This window comes from Emys orbicularis, chromosome 2 (genome assembly GCF_028017835.1).
Source record: "Emys orbicularis isolate rEmyOrb1 chromosome 2, rEmyOrb1.hap1, whole genome shotgun sequence".
Classification (NCBI taxonomy): Eukaryota; Metazoa; Chordata; order Testudines; family Emydidae; genus Emys; species Emys orbicularis.
The window spans coordinates 22,351,172-22,374,150 of record NC_088684.1 but is presented as its reverse complement, the minus strand read 5'-3'; the positions used below and the strand labels follow the sequence as shown (position 1 = coordinate 22,374,150).

Sequence of the window (22,979 nt, the reverse complement as noted above, 5' to 3'; positions counted from 1 at the left end):
CAATTCCTAACCTAAGCCAGGAGTTCAGTCTGAACTCAATTAGTTAAGTCTGTATTACTAAAATATGATACACAGTTGCAACTCAAATCCCTACTGTGCTAAAACTGTATCTTATCAAGCTTGCTTGCCTGGTTGGCTGTTGACTTGGCAATTTATTTGTGAAAATTTCTACTGTTTCTCATAATATTTTCAGTGCCAAATAGTTACGAGTAACTCTTGGAGGTGTTAACTTGTGAGGTAGTTAGCCTCAAATATCCTATCCTGGGCTAAATAAAACACTTTGACACAAGAATAAGGAGTTAAATAAAAACACACACATTTAAAAATTGAGTGCTGATAGTGTCCTTTCTGCTATACTGAACAGGGAGTAGATATGCTCTCTGGCCTAAGGTCAGAGATAAACAAAAGGCAATAAATCGGACACCTAATACACTGGGTGATCAAGGTTTGTGCTTTATTCGCTCATGATACAATTCTTAGAGTTAACGGTCAGGGCTCTCAAGTTCTTGCCTTTTGAAATCCCTCTCCATAGTTATGTTTATGCTGCCCAGTTAACCTGGGTGATTGGCACCAAGGTTGAGCACTCAGGTTAGCTTAGTCTTGGTGTGAGTATCCCCACTACAAAGGCATACCTTCATTACTGTGTCCTCACTATTTATTCACGCCCGTGTATATTGGGGGCACATGCCATGGCTCTCTGTGCTGAGACACTAGGATTGGTTCCCAGTCATTTGTGAGAGAACTTGTCTGTCCTTCAGGTGGGGGTGGATTGTGGGAAGGCATTGGAGTACTATCAGCATTTGAGTGAGTTAAGTCTGCATCTTCACTGTGGGTTCCTGCCCAATTAAAAGTAGAGCCCAGCCTTTAACCCACACCCCCAGCCAGGAAAACCCTGGGTCAGAGGTCTTTCTGTGTGGATGGTAGAGGGTAAACGCTAAAACTCAAATAAGAGTCCAGATTAACTGTCGTGTAGATATACCCCATGTTTCTGCAATAAACCTAGTTACCTCAATTGCTGATCACCCTTCTTTCCGTGCCCTGTTACCTTCCTAATCCCTGTTTCTGAAGTAAATATATGGCTGTGGGTCAAATTGTACCTTGTCTTTGTGCTGTGAATAATTTAGGATTCTGCTTCAGTGTAATGTCTAGTTAATGTTCTGTTTAGTCTTCTGGTCTAATCATAGCTGTATAATTGTATATTATTCAGGAGTGTGGGGTGGGAGAGGTTAAAACTTCCTAAATCGATTGAAAAAAAATATAGCGTCTGCTAGTATCATTAGTATTTGGGTAAACAACTTTCTAAAATGACATATTTTTTATTTTTAAAGGTTTATATAACAAAGGATTTATTTACCTTGATGTACCAATATCTGATGACAGTTGTATAGCAGGTGAGTGTATGAGCAGTAGTAGCTATGTTTTCGTGGGAAGAGATTCATTCCAGATAACTTAAGTTTCCTTTTTTTGGGTGCTGCTTTCTTTTTCTATTAAAGTGATCTATTTAAACATAACACAAAGATGGTTGAAAACTCTTCTTGTTTATTGAATGGCTTTCCAACTTGCTGCTAAAATTTTGTCCTTTATCCTTATTAGTATTTATTTATTTTCAACTTATATTTCTATCTGAAGTAATAAAGCTGCTTTTAACATATGTGGAGCTGAAGACATTTAAGTATAATTTAAACAATTGTCCTTGTTTCGGTGTATCTGCAGTTAACATGGATACTATAAATGTACAAACTTAACCATGTTAAAAAAAAGTCTTTTCTTTCTGATTCAGTTAATATTCATAGTACTGGTTGCTTATTCACTTCCATCATTCATGCCTCTGTCACCTCAACATTTGATTACTGTAATGTGCGGTATTTTAGGACCATGTGGAAACTTGAGCTTCTGCAGAATGTGGCTGTCCACTGGATAAAGGGTGCAACATGCAGGGAGCAATTACTATTATTTTGAGTGCTGCACTAGCTCCCAAGATATTTGGGATGGAATTTCAAGGGCAAGATTTAATTGTGTTTGGTTTAAGTGGTTTGGGACCTGGTTACAGTGGGACCACCTTGCGCTGCTACAGTTTAGACCTGGCAAGACACTTAAGCTGTAGCTGGGTCCTCAACTCTTTCCAGACATATTAACCATTCAGAAATGCTACAAAGCTAGTCTCTTTCATAGACCTTTTAAGTAGGCTGGGAGTTTTTACAGGTGGATGGGCTGGTGACTGACTGCAGGATGATTTAGGTGGGGTCTTATGATACCGCTGGGCAGAATGGCTTTAGCTGTTATGGGAGAATATATCATTAGAAAATAGCTGAATGCAAATATTTCATAGAATGATTTTAGATTTTTTATTGTGTTTAAGTTTTGGGAGTTGTGTAAAGTTGGAAAGGCACCAGAGAAATTGAATGAATAAATCTGAACTTGGAGGGAAAATATTGTAAATTACCCCGTAGTCTGAACTAGAATAAAGTTTAGTTTGGTTATTTAAAAAAAATCTTTCAGCTTTTAAGCAGTCAAAATATTCTGAAAACTTAAAGCTTTTAAACCATAGTATTAAAAATAATTCTTTCCAGTGCCTCCACTTGAAGGTTTTGTAATGAACAGACTGCAAGGTGATTACTTTGAAACTCTTCTCTACAAGATATTTGTTTCAATAGATGAACACACTAATGTGGCAGAGGTAAGTAACGCTTAGTTTGTTTCTGCATCAGGGAGGTGAGGGAAACTGGAAGGGCCAAGAAACAGGCTGGTCAAATACTTGAAAGGCAGATAGGGAGAAATGCATTTCCTATTGTCAGTGTCCATCTCCACAGCCATATGACGGTATGTAGCTTTCCAGAGATGAGTCTAGGGATAAGAGATTTGAAACAATATTCATTGCTTTATGGAATGTACTAGTTGCTTTTGTTTAAAATATTAAAAAGCACACAACGTTTTTTTTCATAAATAGTACTACCTTTCCCCTGGCAAAAAGAGCAGTGCATAGGAACAACATGGGGTGGGAGTTTTAGTGAACAATCCTTGCAAATAGTTAATATTCATAATACTGGTTGCTTATTTACTTTGTTGTCTCTACTTAGAGGTGCATTTTCACTTTGGAAAAGTGATTGCAAAAAGGCATTGTGGGGTTCCTGAGGGCCAAGCTGAGTTCTTCAATCTTTTATAATAAAGATTCTGCAGGCCGAATTATGTCCTTAGTTCAGGGCATATACAACTCCATTGCCTTAAGTGGGTTTGCCCACGGGTAACTTATAGATTAAACCTGTGATTGGAACTTAGTTGATGATGCACAAGAAAAAATGGAACCCAGCTTCCCCCTCTCATAGTTGGATTGATTCTGTTGTGTTAACAGTAAAAAGTATTACATTTTTATCTTTGTCACCAAAGTGAATGGATGGGACAGTGAAAGCCCGGGGAGTAGATTTTACATGGTCCCTTCTCAAAACAGAATCAGGTTGTAAGACTAGGCCTGATTCTCCAATGCCCTGTGTACTCATTTATAGTGTATAGTGGGTGTAAAATGCTTAAATAAATTAATTGAAATGATAACATTTTACATCCACTTTGCATGTAGTCTACCCTGGTGTAAATGACTGCACAAGGAGTAACACAGTGGAGTATTTGATCCTGAATCTCTTGCTACTCAAGGAAGGGAGTATTGAACTAAGGTTTCAGCATTTCTTTTCCTTTCTCTTAACCACTTGTGAAATGACAATAGATTGTACAACTTGTACTAGAAAAGGTGTTCTTGGCTAGTAGCAAATGAGTCCTGGAATCACTTATCAATTATTCTTATTTTGTCTCTTATCTGTTTCCTATTTTTCAGCTTGCAAATGTTCTAGAGATAGACTTATCACTGGTGAAGGTATGTCTGAATAGTACATCCAAAGCATCTAATTGTCCAAAGTGAAAATCCTCCAATGTTTTACTACATGGCTTCTTAAATAGATACTAAAACTACGTTGTGAAACTTAGCAGTTTTTTATTGATCTCTTTTTGTCTCTTCAGAATGCTGTGTCCATGTATTGTCGATTGGGTTTTGCCCACAAAAAAGGCCAAGTAATGAATCTGGAAAATCTTCATTCATCATGGAGGAACATTCCTTCTATAAATCGACTGAAGTAGGTATCTTGCCATGTTTCTTGAGCTTCTTGGAAAGTATAGTTTTGACTACAGAGCTGGGAGGTGGTACATTCTAAATCAGGGGTCTCAAACACGCGGCCCGCGAGCCCCTCGCAGCCCCCCCCGCCCTCCCCCAGTGTTTACCTAGAGCGGCTCCGGCCGGACGTGCACCAGGGGCAGGGCAGGCTCCCTGCCTGCCTGCCCTGCCCCGCGCTGCTCCGGGAAGAGGCTGGAACGTGGGGAAGGGGGGCAGAGGGGCTGTGTGTTGCTGTTGCTTCAGGCAGCGCCCCCAGCAGCTCCAATTGGCTGGGAACGGGGAACCGCGGCCAATGGGAGCTGCTGGGGGCGGTGCCTGAAGCAACAGCAACACACAGCCCCTAGCAGCACGGGGGCAGGGCAGACAGGCAGGCAGGGAGCCTGCCCTGCCCTGCCCCCGGTACGCGCCGGGCCAGATCCTGCCCCCCGAACCCCTCCTGCAGCCGAACCCCCTGCCCTGAGACCCCTGCCGCACCCTGCACCCTGACGTCCTGCCCTGAACCCCCTGCCTCACCCTGCACCCCTCCTGCATCCCAACCCACTGCCCTGAGCCCCGTGCTGCACCCCTCCTGCACCCCGACCCCCTGCCGTACCCTGCACCACGAACCCCTGCCCTGAACCCCCTGCCTCACCCCGCACCCCTCCTGCATCCCAACCCACTGCCCTGAGCCCTCTGCCGCACCCCGCACTCCTCTTGCACCCCAACCCACTGCCCTGAGCCCCCGCTGCACCCTGACCCCCTGCCCTGAACCCCCTGCCTCACCCCGCACCCCTCCTGCATCCCAACCAACTGCCCTGAGCCCCCTGCCACACCCCGCACTCCTCTTGCACCCCAACCCCCTGCCCTGAGCCCCATGCCGCACCCTGCACCCTGACTCCTTGCTGTACCCCTCACCCCTCCTGCACCCCACACCCCAACTCCCTGCCCTGAGCCCCTGCCACACCCCACACCCCTCCTGCCCCCCCGGGGGCAGGGAGGGGGCAGAGTTGGGGTAGGGATTTCGGGGAAGGGGTTGGAATGGGGGCAGGGAAGGGGTGGGAAGAGGTAGGGCTGGGGTGGGGCCTCATGGAAGGGGTGGAGTGGGGGCGGGGCCGAGGGCGGCGGGGGGGAGGTGTCAGTAATGTGGCCCTCGGGCCAATGTACTAGTCCTCATGTGGCCCTCATGGTCATTTGAGTTTGAGACCCCTGTTCTAAATTCTACCCTTGATTCTGGCACTGTGATTCCCTTTGTGGTCCTGACAATAATTTAATTATTTTCCTTCATTTTATATATAGAAAATGAGAATAACATATATGTAGCTCTTGGGTATATGTGAGGGTTATTGGTGGTAAAATTCACTGATAGGTGCTGCAAATAATACTTTAAGTGTTGGCATTTTGGTTTAGAATACTTAGTCTGTGTTTCAAAACCAAGAAGTATGTACTTGCTTTAATGTTTTATGGCTGTGAATTTGTAATTATTCTGTATTTTGATTTGTGTCTTTAGAACTTTAAGATTATTTCCTGATTTTAAAAACTAAAAGTAGTCGTTTCCATGGTAGTACCATGACAGCCTATCTCAGTGCGGCTGGTGGTGTGTGTACTTGTAATCGGCGGTGCATTTCTGTGGTCGGCAAGACAGCTTGCAGTATTTGGGCATTCTTATTATCAAGAAATAAATAAAACCTGTTTGAACGTTTTTGTAGTCATCAGTTGAAGAATTCAGACCTCTGGCTGAGGGATAGTTTGAGGGCAGGAGCTGGATCAACAGATAGGCATTCTACATTGGTGTGAAATGTTTGATCTCGCTTTGATAGGACTTGCAGTGGTTTTCATAATCTGCCACTGAGCATGCGTGAGGTACCATGAGATTAGCAGGCAGAGCTGCTGCCATGGTGCTACAGTGATAATAGATACAGACTTTATGTTAATAGGAGTACTTTGGATCCGCAAAAGATGCTGCTTTCATGGGACAGTGGGGAAAACAGGACTCCTGTACAGGAAGCTTGTTCATCAGCTACAGATACTGACACCAACAGTCAAGATGATCCAGGTTAGCACCTATATTGAATTGATACATTACCATCAATTAGTTAATGTTTGTAAAATGCCTTGAGGTTATAAATGCTAATTATTCATAGACCCAACCAGAATATGTAGAGAGAGGCAGATTGCGGAAATACTTCAAACATCAAATACATTGAGTTATTTTCCCACTTTTTATTCTTGTTGCATCTCCCCACCTCCCCCACCTCAAAAAAGTGCTGTTTTAACCAATCTGTATTATGAATGTTAGTAGAATTCTTCCTGAATGAAAATAAAATTACTGCAAAATTAAATTTTAAATTTGATGAGAGTTATATAGTGTTGCAATAATAGCAAGGAAATATGTATAAGACTTGGTATGGCATAGTGTGGGCTTTATGCTTTATTTGTTTAGTTCATACGTAGATCTAGTTCTATGATTTTAAGGCTTGCTTAAAGAAAATGTCTTTATTCTTAAATAAAACAAATAAGATTACAAATTCTTTCTTTGTTTTATTAGCTGACACAGCCAGCGTGAGCAGCTTGAGTCTGTCTAGTGGACACACAAAGCGTATTGCCTTCCTGTTTGATTCAACTCTCACTGCCTTTCTAATGATGGGGAATCTTTCACCAGTATGTCAGATTGTTCAGTTTGTCTATGTGAAGATCAAATGTGTAGAAAACATTTTAAGTCTTGGTTTTTAGTATAATGCAGCTCTGATGATTTTAGAACTTTTTGTTTCAATTGTTTAGCAACTTTAATGATCATTTGTTTACGCAAATTTTGTCTTTATTTTACAAAAACATATATGTTAAATCTCCCACTCACAGAGATAAGAATCTGTGAAATTTATATTGTATATAAAAATCTTATATACAATATATTTGGATTATATTGTTGCAGAACTTGAAAAGTCATGCGGTAACTATGTTTGAAGTTGGAAAATTATCAGATGAGTCTCTGGACAGTTTTCTTGTGGAACTTGAAAAGGTAACTCTCTTGTGTACAGTGTAAAGTTTTTCAGAGCTTAAGATGTTTCTGTGTGTGTGTGTGTGTGTGTGTGTGTTTTACACTATCAGTATTTGATATGTATTTTTGTGCTTTTGATTTAGGAGCTTATTGTTACCCCTCTTTGTACATAATAATAGTGGTAGGAACACATGTCCCATTAAAATGGAGACTATCCTGTATGTCTGTGCCAGTAATGACTGTTTTTTTTAAGGCCACATTATCAGAAGTGCATGTATAAAAGTGCAATCGCTAAGTGAAGATATGCAAATACACTAAACCTCACAAACCCTTGTGTGCATGCATCTGTAGATACATGTGCACACAACCACTAACTTGTGTGCTAGCATTGGTTTTTTGTGTGCTGGATTTGGGTATCTCAAAAATGTGCATACACTTTTGCATGCACATGCTTTTGAAACTTGGTCATTAAAGATTGGAATTTGCAAACCATAATTTTCCAGATCTGTTGTTTTAAAATTTAATTTTTTTAAACCTTTAAATCTTATATCTACCATAATTTTAAACAAACCAACCAATTCCTTAAGATGACTGTACAGTTGTATACTTGTACATTTTTTTCTGTAATTGCTATGACTTTATTATAGCATCCTTTCACAGAAGCCCCTTAAGTGGTAAGTTTTATATTGAACAATGATGATACAGTACAACTGAAGTTGTTTGATATATTTTTTGGGATTCCTCTCCTTCCCCCATTTTTAATGTCACGCTAATATACTTAACATTACAGTATTTGACAAGCTTTGCCAGCTTTCACTTAACCTGATTGTTGTTGTGGATCATTCTTGCTGAAAAACTTCAAGGCAATTGCACCTTTTAAATGCTGACTGTAGAATGTTTGTAATAACTTCTTAATCTAGTATTTGTGGAACTGGTATCTAGAGAAACAGTATACAACATACACAGTCATATTATTTTTTGTTTAGGTTCAAAGCACAGGTGAAGGGGAGGCACAGAGATACTTTGATCATGCACTTACTTTGAGAAACACAATACTGTTTTTGCGGCATAACAAGGACCTAGTGGCACAAGCTGCACAACCTGAACATCCAAATAATGGTACAGTGAAAGTTACTGTTTTGGGAAAACTGTCCAATCTCTCGGAGTTAAGTTTGTTTATCATGTGTTCTCTTTAAAAAGAGTTTTCTCACTAAGTGCCCTTTCTGAATGGGTGCTTTCCTGAAATTGGGCCTTACAGTCCACTCTTGCCTGTTTTGAACCTCCAGTGATCCATCCTTGTCATATTTTACACATCAGTCACTTACATGGCAGTAGATTGGTGTTCGAAACACTAGATTGATTTCACTGCAAGACCAAGGACAAACTGGGCTGGTGGGGGAGGGAGCTAGTTCCAAACCAGAAACATTCAAGGATAGTAAAGGAGGAATATTTCTGCATGACTAAATGTACTAAGTGGAGATATTTCAAAGGCACAGAGGGGAGTTCGGCACAACTCTCCATTGCGCACGCACGCACGCTGAATGCCTAGTTGCCCTTTATGCCTGTGAAAATCTCCCTCCCCTCAAAAAAATTCCAAACATGCTTCACTGCAAAAATCCATCGTCAAGATGAGCCCCCAAAATTTTTTTCTTGCTGCTAGTTCAGTATCTCTGTGGGCCTGAAATATACCCCAAATTTGCAATTCTGTGATGACTAAATCTATCAGTAAGGTTGATTTTTTTGTTTGTTTTGTGTTAACAAATAAGAGCTTGATCCTACAAGGTGCTAAGCATTCTCCATGCTAATCATAGTTGGGATATTTGGGGGCTCAGCACCTCCCTGGTTTAGGTCATTGGAAGGCAGGGTCATACTATTCAGCTGTATTACTCTATTCTCTAGAGAGAATTATTTGGAAGCAAGTGAACTAAGTACTGCTCTGCTATCTTGAATCAATGGTATTTCACCAGATGTACACCAATATACTTGGCCCAAGTATCTTTTATACTGTGGTATAATGGCAGATAATAGAAAAAGTGTAATATGGATTGGTAGCAGACATTTAGTTCTTCTTTGAGTGTGTATGTGTATGCACCTAGTGCTCCGACGCCAGAGAACTTTACATAGTGGTACCCGTAGGGGCAGAGCTTGCGTCCTGTGGCCATTAGCCCATCCCCTGGCTATTTAAGGGTAGTGTCACCTGACCCCCTCCATTCCTTCTCACTACCCACAACTAGAGTTGGAGCATTTCATGTTGTATTTCCCACATGCTGTTTCTTATCTCAGTCTTTTGAATTTTTGTTATAAATAGTTAACTAGTATTAGCTAAGAATAGTTAGATTAACTTGTCATCCTGATGGGATGCTGTCACCAGCATTCAAACACTGTCCATTATGTGGGGCGGCTATTCCCAATAGTGATCCCCACATGCGGTGTTTATTGTGGCTAGGAGAAAGATACATTAGAGAAAGGTGCTCCATCTGCGAGTCTTAAAAAAAGAATGCAGGTGGCAATGGACTTGAGACTCAAGCAGCACTTGAGTGCTGGCTACGAAGCCCACTTTGGTACAAGGGATCTCCACAGATAGTCCGGCCTCTCAAACAACTTCAGAGCTGGAGTGAGCTTATGTTCCTCAGCCAGACTCTGATACCTCTTGCAGGAGGAAGACAGATCATTCTCCTTCCTTGGGTCCTCTGAGAAAAAGGTCTCACAAAATGGACTGCAGCTACTTCAGAGCTCTCATCCTTCTCTTCCAAGAGTAGTGTGGACTGATCTACCAGGATGTGAGATGGAGCTTGGCTATCTGCTCTGTTTCCAAGGCAGCATCAGTTCAACACTGTACTGTTGACTCCGATGCCGTCCATGAGATGCTGGTACTGACAATGTCAGCATTGACTGTTTCCCTGCTACTAGAATACCAGGCAGGGTCAGACTTGCTTTGCCTCTCACTGTTCCTGGTTCTCTAATTACTCAGGAGCATTCAGTAGCCCAGAAACCATTGATATGGGCAGTGCTGCCTGGTGAGATGGCAAAGACATCCCAGTTGCCGGCATTGCCTAACGCTCACAGTGGACAATTGAGCACTGCCTTCTTATCAGTACTGAGTGGTCCGTTGGAACTGTTGCCATCTTTGGCACCGATGATGACTGTGGTACAGACCACATCTTTAGAATGAGTACTGACCCTGGTGTCTGTGCTATCTTCAGAGTTAGTACCAAATGGGAATGTGATATGCTGGCCAGTCCTCAGGGTGCTGATTTCTTTTCCTACCTCAATGCCAATACAGCCAGCGTATTGGGTCTCAGATGAGGCACGATGTTTGTTCACTCCATGCAGGGTGGCTCCCCTGTTACCTTCTGATGACTTTGAAGCTTCATCAAACTTAGGGACATCTTCTCCCTCTCCCTCGTGCTTGAGACACACTTCTAGGAGATGGTGGAGAACTCCTATGGACCATGATGGGTACCAGGATTGCCACTGTTCCTACATTAGAGATGAACTCTTGGCCTAGTGCATACTGGCCATCAGTGCCAAATCCCTATGCCCAGTAGCTCTGTGGGATGTTCCACATTCAGTAAAGTCCTGGTCTTTGACTCACTCCAGGGTTAGGTTTCCCAACCAACCTGTAGTATCATCTGCTCAGCTCTTTGCAGACATTGCAGACTCAAATGGAGGCAGCTTCCTTGGAGCAGGTGCAGACTGAACCATTCATACAGGAGCATGTATTAGAGCAGAAGGTTCCAATGGCTCCACTTCTATCCCACCCTCATCACTGGATGACTCCATGGTACTGGAGTCTTCCTCACAGTGCCTGAAGATTTTAAGCTCCATTAGGAGCTTCTGAGATGAATGGTTTCAGCAATGGGTATTCAAATGGAGTTTGTGCAAGAAAATACGCACACATTGACATTATTCAGTCCTTGGCATGAGGAGTGTAGTTTTCCCTTTACATGAAGCATTGTTAGAACCTGCCAAGACTTTTTGGAATACCCTGGCTTCCTTGTCTTCTACAGCAAAACATAAGGACAAGTGTTATGTTCCCATGCAGGTGTTTGAGTGTGTTCAATCTCATCCTGCCCCTAACTCTGTTCTTGTAACAGCAGCTAATGAGAGGTTGCAACAACAGAGATACAAATCCACACCCAAGGATGAAAGAGGCTGAGAGGATGAATCTCCTGAGGAGAAAATTTGTTAGCCTCTGCCTTGCAAATGCGCATTGCAAATCACTGGCCACTGCTGTCAAAATACGATTTTGTGAATTCTGTAGCAAAGTGCAAAAAGCCTTTGGTTATCATATTTTGTTCTTTGACAAAACAGATGAGACTTTGCATTCATTTAAGGAGTCATGCGTTTGTTGGGGATTTATATCCCAGCCACCAAAAGGTATTTTACCGGTTAGCACCAGCAATACCTGTCTCAGCGGTATTTCTGGCAGACACCATATCGGGCCAGACAGAAAGACCATTCCAGAAAGGGGAATAAGTCATACAGGAGAAGACCACCTGGGTCTAACTTTTAATCGGTCAGTCTGTCCTCCTTCAACTTTTGGCAAGCAGCAATTTTGACTGTCAGATCAAGAGCAGCATTCCAGTTGTGAACTTGCAGCTTTTCGGGGATGGCCTTTCGCACTTCCACAGTGCTTGGGAAGCTATGACCACAGACAAATGTGTCTTCAGCACTGTGGAATCAGGTTATGCCATTCAATTTCTCTCCATTTCCCACATCGTGCCCCCTCCCCCACCCTATCCCTTTTCAGGGACCCCTCTCACAAGTCACTGCACCCCCAGCAGCTGTGGACTCTGCAGGATTTGGGGGCCATAGAAGAAGTCCCTCTGCAATATCAGGGGAAAAGATTCTACTCGCAGTATTTCCTGAGACCTATTCTTGATCTTAGGGGGTCTCAACAGGTGCATCAAGTACATGAGATTCCACATGATTACCCTAGCTATTATCCTCCCCCAAACGACTAGTTTGATGCCCTAGATGTTGAAGATGACTGTTTCAGTGTGTCAGTTTTTCCCAAGCCATAGGCAGTTTCTGAGATTTGTAGTTGCAGGGGCAGCATTATCAAGACATCCCCTTTAACGTCTCCTCAGCTCGTTGAGTTTTTACCAAATGCATGGCTGTAGTAGCAGCACATCCCAGGAGAAGAGGAATACATGTGATTCCCTACCTGCACAATTGGTTGGCGAGGGGCAAGTCCAGAGACCAACTGCTCAGCTATGTCTGGTTCATTCTGCATCTTTTTAATCATCTAGGTCTAATAATAAATAAAACAAAATCAACTTTAGTACCACACAAAACTTAGTTCATTGGGGCTGAACTAGATTGTACGAGTGTAAGGGTGTTACTACCAAAGGAACGATTTCAGATAATTGTTGTCTCTCTCTGTCTCTCCAAGTTTACCCTTGTGCCATGATTTGGGTATGTTTGAAGTTATTGGATCATATGGCAACGTGTACTTACATGGTCCAGGATACAAGACTACATCTTCGTCCTCTTCAGGTCTGACTTAAGCTGGTGTATCATCCACATTTTCAGTAGCTGGACACCCTGGTGCGAGTGCTGCCACCCATCTTGCAGTCCATCAAGTGGTGGAGGAACCAAATCAATGTTTGCAGGGGTTTTTCCTTCATCTGTTCTCCACGGATCATAACATTAGTGATCCCTCTGCAATAGGTTGGGGAACATATCTGGAGATATTTGAAAGTTCATGGACTGTGGACGGATAGGAATATTCCCTTCCTATCAACGTGCTGTAGCACTGAGCCATTTACAATGCATGCTGGGCCTTTTGGTCACACATCAGACACAGAGGTTCATATACTCACTGACAATACCACCGGGGTGTACTATGTGAACAAACGGGTGCTCACTCCAACCAACTTTGTCAGAATGTAGTAAAGTTTTGGCAATTTTGCATCCGAGAGAACATCATACCCACAGCAGCTCACCTACTGGGGGATAGGAATTGCTTATGTGATCACCCCAGCAAAGTGTTTTCTCAGAATCATGAGTTTTCTCTGAAGAACAGTGTGTTAAGGTCCATCTTCGGAGAATGGGGCATTCCAACTATCAACCTGTTTGCAACAAAAGACAGCAAGAAGTGCCCATTAATTTTGTTCCCAGATGGGTCTCAGTCCAAGATACTTGATAGATGCCTTCCACCTGAATTTGGGGATTGGCACTCATGTATGCCTTTCCTTGGGATTTTAGTCATCTCGCAGGTTGTTTTCAAACTGATGTTGGATCATGCTAGACTGATTCTCATTGCACCAGCTTGGTCAAGGCAGCGCTGGTTCTCTGATTTCCTCAACTGCTCATATCTCTTTATCCTGACCTACTGACCATTGTCAGATTTGGCATCCAATATTGAGCAGCCTGCACCTCGCCGTGTGTATGCTGCATGGTTTGATGAAGAGGAGGAATGATACTTGGAAGCTGTTCAACAAGTGTGGCTTAAGAGTAGGAAGCCATCTTCTAGGGCTACTATTTGGCCAAGTGGAAATGATTTTCAGTTTGATTGCTAGCTCGGGGAGTTCAGCTGCTACTGGCCTATATTCAGGACATTTTGGAGTACCTGTTATGCCTTCAATCTTCTGGTCTTTCTATTAGTTCATTGAGGGCTCACTTAGCAATTATCTCAGCATTTTCATTTGCCCATCTAAGGGAAGTCAGTTTTTATTAACTCCATGGTAGTGGGATTTCTGAGAAGAGTCATTCATCTCCACCCACCTGTAAAAGGGTCAGTTACCTTGTGGTACCATAATATATGTTTAGCTGCCCTGATGGGGCCTCTGTTTGAACCTCTGGTAACCTTTTCTCAGTCGCTTTCTGTGCCAGAAGGCAGCTTTCCTTGTTGCAATAACATCTACAAAGAGAATAAGCTGCAGGGTTTATTACTGGAGCCCTCGTATACACAGTTTTTCAAAGACTAAGTGTGGCTGGGGCCACATCCAAAATTTTTGTCAAAAATTGTTTCACAGCTTCACCTTAACCAAGTGATTTACTTACCAGTGTTCTTTCCTAAACTGCATTCAAATGCACATGAACAATGACTTCACATGTTGGATGTGAGACAGTGCTTGGCATTTTACCTAGAGAGGACAGCCTTTTCGGACATTTCCTTGACGACTTATTTCCTGTGCGTATTGAATGAAGGATCAGGTGGTTTCTGTGGAGATTATTTCCAGGTGGATAACTTCCTGCATTACTACAGCTTATGGAGTAGCACAGTCTGCATCCCCACAGTCATTATGGGCTCATTTGACGAGAGCCCAAGTGTTATCAATTGCATTTTTCAGCAATGTTTCAATATTGGATATTTGTTGGGCTGTGATATGGGGTTCTGTACGTACTTTTACCAAACATTATTTAGTTACTGCAGCATCTCTGTCAGATACAAACTTTGTGAAGGCAGTGCTACAATCATTATTTAAATAGACTCCAAGTCCTACCTCTGATTACTGCTTGTGAGTTGCCTGAGTGGAATACACATCTACAACCACTGACATAAAAAATGGCTACTTTTCAGTTCTGTAATTGTTGTTCTTTGAGATGTATTTCACAACCCACACTCCCTTCCCTCTGCATCGAAGTCTCTGCTCTTGACATTCGGTGGGATGGAACTATGGAGGGGTAGGTTGCCAGGGGAGGGGCTAATGGCCATAGGGCACAAGTACCACCTCTGTGGGTACAGCTAGGCAAAGTTCTTTGGCTTCAGTGCATTGGTCACGCACTCACATCTGAGTGGAATACATGTCTGCACCCACACCTTGAAGAACAGGTAACCATTTTTCTTTAATATTAGATATTGAATCTTGTAATTCACTGAGTAGGAAACTTTTCTTCATATGGTCAAGTAGGCAGTGAGGTATAAGTTATACTTCTCTATCAGAGACCAAGTTGGCATAGATTTGAAATACTGCTTTGTAGTAGTTAAGTAGTACATCAGTATGTCAGGGTATTCTTGAATACTTCCAGGATTCCAGGTGCTAGACATAATCCTTTGCTGGCCAAAACATTGGCATTGGCCATCTCCGTAGCATTGGGTAAAAAGCAATATAGCAGCTAGTTCTTTATGTATTCCATTTTCTCTGGCCTATGTTTTTGCTCCTGAGCAAAGCAGACTAGATGCCAATTTAACTTTATATTTTAATGGTTTTGTTATAAAACATCTTCTAGAACATAGTCAAAAATACCTGATTAAGATGTTGAGTTAGCTTAAACAGTCAAAAGCCAAGCTGCTTAATGTTAAAAGTTCAACTCTGAAAAACAGGTCTGTAAAAATAGTGTATCTCCGTATTCTAGTGACGGACTAGACTCTTCTACTTTCAGCCTGAAGAACCAACATATCTCAGGGAAAGAACTGGATTATTTTCTGATTCATATGTTGTTAGAATTGTTACTGGTTGTGTATGTTCCTTTTCTAGCTGTATTCAAAGTGTCTTCTGATGCTATTAATGTAGGTTTTCCTTTGGATCTCTTACGATGTGAGAGTTTGCTGGGCTTGGATCCTGCAACCTGCAGTAGAGTTCTAAACAAAAACTATACGCTACTTGTCTCCATGGCGCCACTCACCAATGAAATTCGACCCATCAGCAGCTGTACCCCCCAGGTGAAAATCCACTTTGAAAGGAATCTGAGTCTGTGATATTATTGCACTTCATTTTTGAAATAATACTTTTAACAAAAAGTTTTCTTTGGCTCTTTTTCATAGAAAGTACCTTCATTAGAATTTTTGCTCTAAATGATTTGCACGTAAAACAGTATTATTATATTACAGTTGTTTCATGAAAATCAGAATTTAGTGATGTATAATGTGCATATTTATTATTAAGCTGAATTTATTTACTAAATATCTGCATGGTAATTATCTCTCTAGTTAAAAAGTTCTGTGACAGATGTTCCCATTTATTTATTTATTTATTTATTTAACATTTTGAATTCATGTTCTTAGAACTCCCTTACTATGAGCCCTCTGGATATAAAGTCTTCTAATCTCTTATCAGTGTAAATGCCAGGAAACAAAATAGATATTTTGCATCTTCCAGAAGAGATACTATTTTAGAACCTACTTCACTACCCTGTATTCATGTTGAGTAGCACATAGTAAGGTACTGCGCCATAACAATAAGGGTGGTGTAATAAAGCCCTTAATTTATTCTCTAAAGTACCACACTCTATTCCAGCTGTCCCCTTTATCCCCACCTACCAGGCATGCACGGCCCTTCTGCACGAGCCCCAGCCACCTGGAGCTGACAGCATGAGCTCATTTAAAAAAGAAAAGAAAAAGGAAAACAGCGTTGCCTCCCTTGATGCATACCTGCACCTCCCTTGGGAGGCCCACCCCATAGTTTGAGAACTGCTGGCTTAGAGCATCTTCATTAAAGTGCTACAGTGTTTTAAGTGTTGACTTGCCCTCACATGATACATTCTGTCAGTGTTTCCCAAATGCTGGGGCATGTCCCCCTGCGGGTGCCTGAAGAACTAAGTGCGGGGAAGGTGTAAGAAGACTTGTCATGTGTTCTCCAGGTTATCAGCTTTCATTAAAAATAAATAACTAAAACAACCCTGAATGGTAAATAAACTAAGATGGATACGCCTTTCACAACATATGCCAGAGCTGTGGGAGAAGGGGTGCCATAGGCTTAATTTTCCAGAAGGGGGATCAGCTTTCAAAAATTTAGGAAAATGATATTATATAATCCTCTGTGAAGCTACTGCATCTTGCTTCCTGAGTTTATTTACTTAGTGTATTACTTAGCTTCACATATCAGACCTCTGCAGTGAAAGTTAGAATAGCAAAACACACTGTGCAGTATAAATTAAAAGGGAAAGTAATGTCAACAACTTGGTAACCAAATTCTATAGAACAGCTTGTTTACAGCATTGTGTTTGAGCAAGTGTCCAATAGCTGTGCATGTACTGTACCTTTAGCAAACTTTAACAAAGCTAGCTTTCAAGCAAGAGTGTCCTTCCCATCTTCTGTTTATACCCAGGGAATGAAGGGAAAGGTGAGTTTGAAGCTTAAAACTTGGATTCACCATGTAATAATGAGGTGTTGCAGCTACTGGCCATGAGGTCAGTCCCATCTGCTTGTAAGGGTTATGGTTTAAGTGTACCAAACTGTAATAAAATAACAAAGTTCTGCAGTTTTTTCCTAACCTATAATTGTACTTGTAATAGTTGCAATTCAAATGATGCTTTATCTTTTGATTGATCTTTCTTCAGCATATTGGACCAGCTATACCAGAAGTTAGTTCAGTTTGGTTCAAATTGTATATTTACCATATTACTGGTCAAGGACCACCATCCCTATTGCTATCTAAAGGGACAAGGCTTAGAAAACTTCCAGATATTTTTCAGGTACGTTTTTATATGCCTTTTTTTTTTTTTCCCCTTTCCAAAATGGAATCTGAATTTTCTCCCAACAAGGGAACTGTTCATTGCTTCTATTGCGGTTTGTATCAATGCCATTCAAGCAAACTTGATGCTACTTCCCCCAGCTTTAATTTAATGCATCATACTGGAGTTCCTCTTAGTATGAAGTAAACACTTGAGATGATGGTGGTGGTTGTTCAGGAGTACTATCTGGACACATAAGTCTTCTGCTACTGCAGCCTCCTCTGAGGAGCAAGCATATCTTTGCTGAGAAAGATTAGACTTCTACCCCAGAGTGCAAAGATTCTACCTTAGGGAATCAGATCTCTCTTCTTCCTTCATCCCCCAAACAAAACAAAATAAAAATCTCACACACGCGCACTTCTCTCAAAGTTTGAGAAGATGGTTAAGACTATCACCTTTATTCTGGAGACTGTTCGGGTCCTAGAACAGAGATTTTTTTGAAGCACCTGGAGATGTCTTCTGCAATTAGGATGACCGTGTTCATACTGCTTTGGATTGACTAAAGGAGGTATGGCAGTTTTCTCCTACCATTTTGTCCTTGTCAAAGATGTTAAATGGAAAAAACAATCCTGGTGGTGGAAGTTGCAATGGCCAAGGCAAACTTGGCTGAACTAAAATTATAGCATCTCCTCCTGGTCAAATATCAATTTAAACTGAGGAACAGGACTATATATTCTTCATGTCTCCCTTCCCAAAGAGAATTGAGACATTTAAGAAACTGACCTTGTGAGTGAGTGGAGATAGACAGAGAGATGCATGCATCCTTTGATGTAGCTACAGTAGCAACAGTTTCTGGCATCAGTGTTTGTAGACATCAGGAACGAAAACACAGAGATCTTGTTTTGCTGTATCTCCCTCATTTTATATTCCTATTTTTTGTTTTAAAATTGGCATGAGGAAAAGTCATGTCTCAAAAATAAAGTAATAAAAGGTCAGGTGAGCGTGGATTCCCAGTCCACAAAGAGGTTCTATAATACTAACAAACTGGATCTTGATTCTAGCTGTGAGGCCTAACTCAAAGCTTCAATACTTAGCAAATGTGTCGTGTGATTTTTTTGTTTATATGTAGCTGCCTTGTAAATTTCCTTATGGAATCAGATTTGAGGTTTGCTGACATAGCAGACTTTCCTTGTACCAAAAATTCTCAAGTTTTCTATACCAATAAATTTTTTCGTGGGACATCTTATCCATCTGCACACCCTTTTTTTGTTACCATGCAAAAATGTTGTTGGTCTTGTTTCCACTATTGCTTGTTGCAGTGTCATTTTGTTAAAAATATACACTTTTTATCAGGAGACATTCCTCGAACTTTTTAATCTTCCGAAACGAGACTCTCTCACAACCATATCTTTAGAGAAGAGGAAGGTGCTTCCATGTCATTATTTTTCTCTGAAGATATACTCCACATTGATAGAACACCACTGTCATTCTGAGTACTGCTGGCAAATTTAAAGTTTCTCACCACATATTCTTACCTTCCAAATTTATATGAGAATATTTTCATCTCCCCTTCTCAAGGAACATTGTGGTATCTGCACATTGCTGCAAAGACTTGTGACAGATATATCCTGTTCGTACTAGCATGTTAGGAAACTCCAAACCTCTCAATTCTGCCTCCATCACTAGCAGGAGCATGGGAAGAAAAGTGATGTTATGACACAATATAAGATGGTATATTACTGAAAATAGTGGCAGTAATTTCCTAATTGTAACATTTTACTATTAGCCTCATGATTTAGCTTTTCACTTTTATATAGTTGAACAATCAATTACTACTGCTTTTTATTTTGTTTGTTTCTTTTAGGGTTATGATCGCTTACTAATAACATCTTGGGGTCATGACCCAGGAGTAGTCTTAACTTCGAACATATTGACAATGTTGAATGATGCTTTAACACATTCTGCCGTTCTAATTCAGGTACTTTATACGAATATATAAAGTGTACTTAATTTCAGTAAAAAAAATTCTTATATGTAATGTAAGAGGTGGCTGAATGAAACTGGAAAAAAATGACATTTTTTCAAAACTCTTTCCTTTTTTTTTTTTTTCAAAATTTATAACTTAGAAAAATTTTGACCGGCTTTATTGTGTAGTTTGTATATTACTGTGTCACTAAAACGTTGAACCAAAACCGTTGTGTGATTCATATACAGTTATATGGATTAAAATGTAATCCATGGATTAAAATGTAGTCAACAAGTATGGGATGTATCACAATTGTGCTTTGTAGATGCCTGTTTTTTCAAAGTTCTATACTAAATTTTTTTTTAATTGATTTGAAATTCTTTCTTTCTGATCATATAATATTTGTATCTTAGTACAATTTTGTACTAACTTTTAGGGTGTTTTTGTACTCTTGCACAACTTTTTGTTCACTGACTTTCCTACAAACTGTATCCCAGACTCTTTGCTTATTATTTTAACTGTATTAACTCTGGAAAGGAGGATAAGTTAAGCAACTTTAACAAAGAAAAGAGGTTTTCAGGTGAGATGGATTTGATGAGGTAGATACATGAAGGTTATTCAGATGTCAGGAGAGGCATATGAGAAGCACAGGCGCGAGAACTAGGGATGCGGCAGGTGCTGCAGCACCCCCAGGTTTCACTGTGAAAAGTTTGCTGATGCTGTCAGAAGGAAGCTAGCATTATTTCATGATTCTTGAGAATCCCATGTGGTGTGAGTGGGAATTGTACTTTTTTTCATTGCTTTTGAGTGCACATGGTTTGCAGTTTCATTAGATGGATTTCAGCACCCCCACTATAAAAAGTGTTCCAGTGTCACTGATGAGAAGGCTTTTGAACCAAGGCTCTTGGACATCTGGGACTTGGGGAGGCCAAAAGAGAGGTGCAGTATTAAAGATGAGAGATGAGGCCATAGACAAGGGTTTTGGCATAAGTGGGGCTAAGAAAGTGATGTACCTGAGCAATATTGCAAAGTGGTGAGATGCAGATTCACAGGTGTAAGAGATGTGAGAAGGCAGTTTCAAGGTGAAGGAAAATACTAAGGATTATAGGCCAAGATGGTGTGTGATGAGAGGTAGTTCTGTTTGAAAATGTTCTCATCTAAGAAAAACACCTCTTGAGAGACTACTTGGTATTTAGGTCTTGTATCTAAATCAAAAACAGCTAAACATAATTCACTATTGCTTTTGGTGTGAAGAGCATTTCTATGGCTCTTCATAAACATCTGAAATGAAGGGTTCTTTAATGAAATTACTGACATTAACTACTACATCGGGTTTTTAAAAAAATATATAGGTACATCTATCTTTAACGTTTTAGTAAAATAAATACCATAGTATGACGTGTATGAATCCTTTTTTGTCTTTCACTGGTTTAGCTAAAATCTTTGAGATATAGAAAACAATTGAAAGAAAAAGTAATAACTCAAATAAGCGAGCGTTTAGGATTACATTAAGTAACTTTCATATTGTATATACCACCAAATGCTTCACCTGTAAGAGCCTCAGTGAAAAAGAAAAGCACTTACTTGAGCATTTCTATGGATGAGGGTCTCCATGCTGTAATGCCATTTTGAAACTGACAATGACGCTAAACTTTGTAGTTATGATTAGTAAAACACAAAGCTAACTGTTCCTCTTTTACTACATTTTAACTTTTGAGTTACTTACATCAATATTGGTTTAAAATTACTAACCACAATCTTCAGTATATAAATGTCTTATCTGGTCTACTTGTTTGTTACATTAGCGTTACCAATTTGGCCTTTCTTAAACAGAAGAGAACAAATAGAACTAAGAAATCAATGCAAGCTCTAGTAGTATATATGGATTTTTTCCCCTGATTTTAATTTCTTGGTGTTCAGGGACATGGCATGCACGGAATGGGGGAAACTATGCATATTCCTTTCCCATTTGAGGAAGCAGAACAGCAAGGAGGTAACTGTCTTTAATGTGAATTCTGCAACAAAGACTTCAGTGCTATTGTACAATTACCTTGTATGGCGAGGCTAAACTAAATACATTAATGCCCACTTTCTAATAGCAGAGGATTACAATGTTACTAGCTATTGATTAAAGTTGGAAGAGAAAATTGAAGGGATCCTTACATAGTGTCCACAGGGTGCTGCTGTAAATGTAGAGAAAGATAGTCTTGTTGTGACCATTACCCCAACTTCCAATTAATTTACTGTCCCTCTTTCTTTCCCTGCATAAACTTACTGGGACGACACCAGCTTTTATTGCCCATCATTGCTTGTACATGCTGCTCTTTGTGTCGCATGCAAGTTTATTGAAAAAACTTTTAAATCTACCTTATTCTCCACAAGACTCATCACTGCTGTGATGCCAGATGAAACACTGCCAGATGAAAACATCTAGGCAGTTGGTGAGCTCCTAATTGTGCATTCAGCTAAACTATCTTGACTATTACTCTGTGGCACGACTGTAATACAGAAAATAAAAAATTGAACACAGGTATTTTTTGTTTTTGTTTTTTTGTTTTTTAAAAAGCTCCAAGTTAATGATGTCCCTTTTAAATTTCCTAATCTTCACTTTCAAGGTCTGCACAAGCACAATTGCTTATAGTGAAGCAGAAATTTACTGATTGTGACGTGCTTCTTAAACTTATTTTAGTCAATCATTTTGAAGATAAAAGGGGGTGGAGAGGAAGATGATGGTCATGTACAGTAGAACCTCAAAAATACGAACACCAGAATTACGGACTTTCCGGTCAACCGGATACCCTGTGGAACCAGAAGTAGTCAGACAGACCGCAAATACTTTACTGCCTCGGGGCTTTAGCTCTGGGGCTCAGGGCTTCAGTCCCACAACTCTGTACCCAGCTTCTGCCCCATGGGGGGTGCTGGGGCTCGGGGCTTCAGCCCCACAGGGAAGTGCCAGTTTGAGCCCCAGCGCGCCTCCTCCCCCCCCCCAGGCAGAAGCCAGGAACAGAGCCGTGGGGCTGAAGCCCTGGCGTCCCTCCTGGGGCAGAAGCCCCGAATCCTGGTGCCCCCTGCAAGGCTGAAACAGGGAGCGGAGCCACAGGACTGCAGCCATGAGCCCCCGCACTCCCTCCAGGTCTAAAGCCCTGAGCCCTGGTGCTCCTGAGGGTCAGAAGCTTTGACACACCCCCGTAAGGCTGCACCCCTCCCAGTGGCTGAAGTCCTTAACGTCTTGTTCAGCGTTACGGACAACCTCCATTCCCAAGGTGTCCATAACTCTGAGGTTCTACTGTACTTCGAAGCTGAGCTCTCTCTGTACAAAGTATGAGATTTAACACCTGAAACTGTAAATTGGTGCTGGACAAAATACAAACCAACATAAACCTTATCCATTAGTTTCCTGATCTGAGTCTAAATCCAGTTTATTTGTTTAGGTTTACAATGAGCTATTTCCTACATTCACTTCTCCTCCTGTTGGTCTTTGGCAAAATGGCCCACATCCTTTCACCTTGATCCTCAGGTCTTTCTCACTTCCCCCCCTC

At 41.1% G+C, this 22,979-nt stretch overlaps 1 protein-coding gene across 1 annotated transcript in view; it reads left to right on the top strand.

Annotated features, from left to right (window-relative positions):
- The window catches only part of FAM91A1 (family with sequence similarity 91 member A1), a 55,081-nt gene that overhangs the window by 18,509 nt on the left and 13,593 nt on the right, over positions 1-22,979 (top strand). The window contains exons 8-19 of the mRNA XM_065399200.1: positions 1,329-1,391; positions 2,571-2,677; positions 3,824-3,862; positions 4,006-4,118; positions 6,070-6,188; positions 6,681-6,793; positions 7,065-7,151; positions 8,117-8,249; positions 15,596-15,744; positions 17,361-17,495; positions 19,339-19,452; positions 21,361-21,433. Of these exons, the coding sequence (XP_065255272.1) occupies positions 1,329-1,391; positions 2,571-2,677; positions 3,824-3,862; positions 4,006-4,118; positions 6,070-6,188; positions 6,681-6,793; positions 7,065-7,151; positions 8,117-8,249; positions 15,596-15,744; positions 17,361-17,495; positions 19,339-19,452; positions 21,361-21,433 (1,245 nt within the window). The remainder of the gene's footprint in view (positions 1-1,328; positions 1,392-2,570; positions 2,678-3,823; positions 3,863-4,005; positions 4,119-6,069; positions 6,189-6,680; positions 6,794-7,064; positions 7,152-8,116; positions 8,250-15,595; positions 15,745-17,360; positions 17,496-19,338; positions 19,453-21,360; positions 21,434-22,979) is intronic.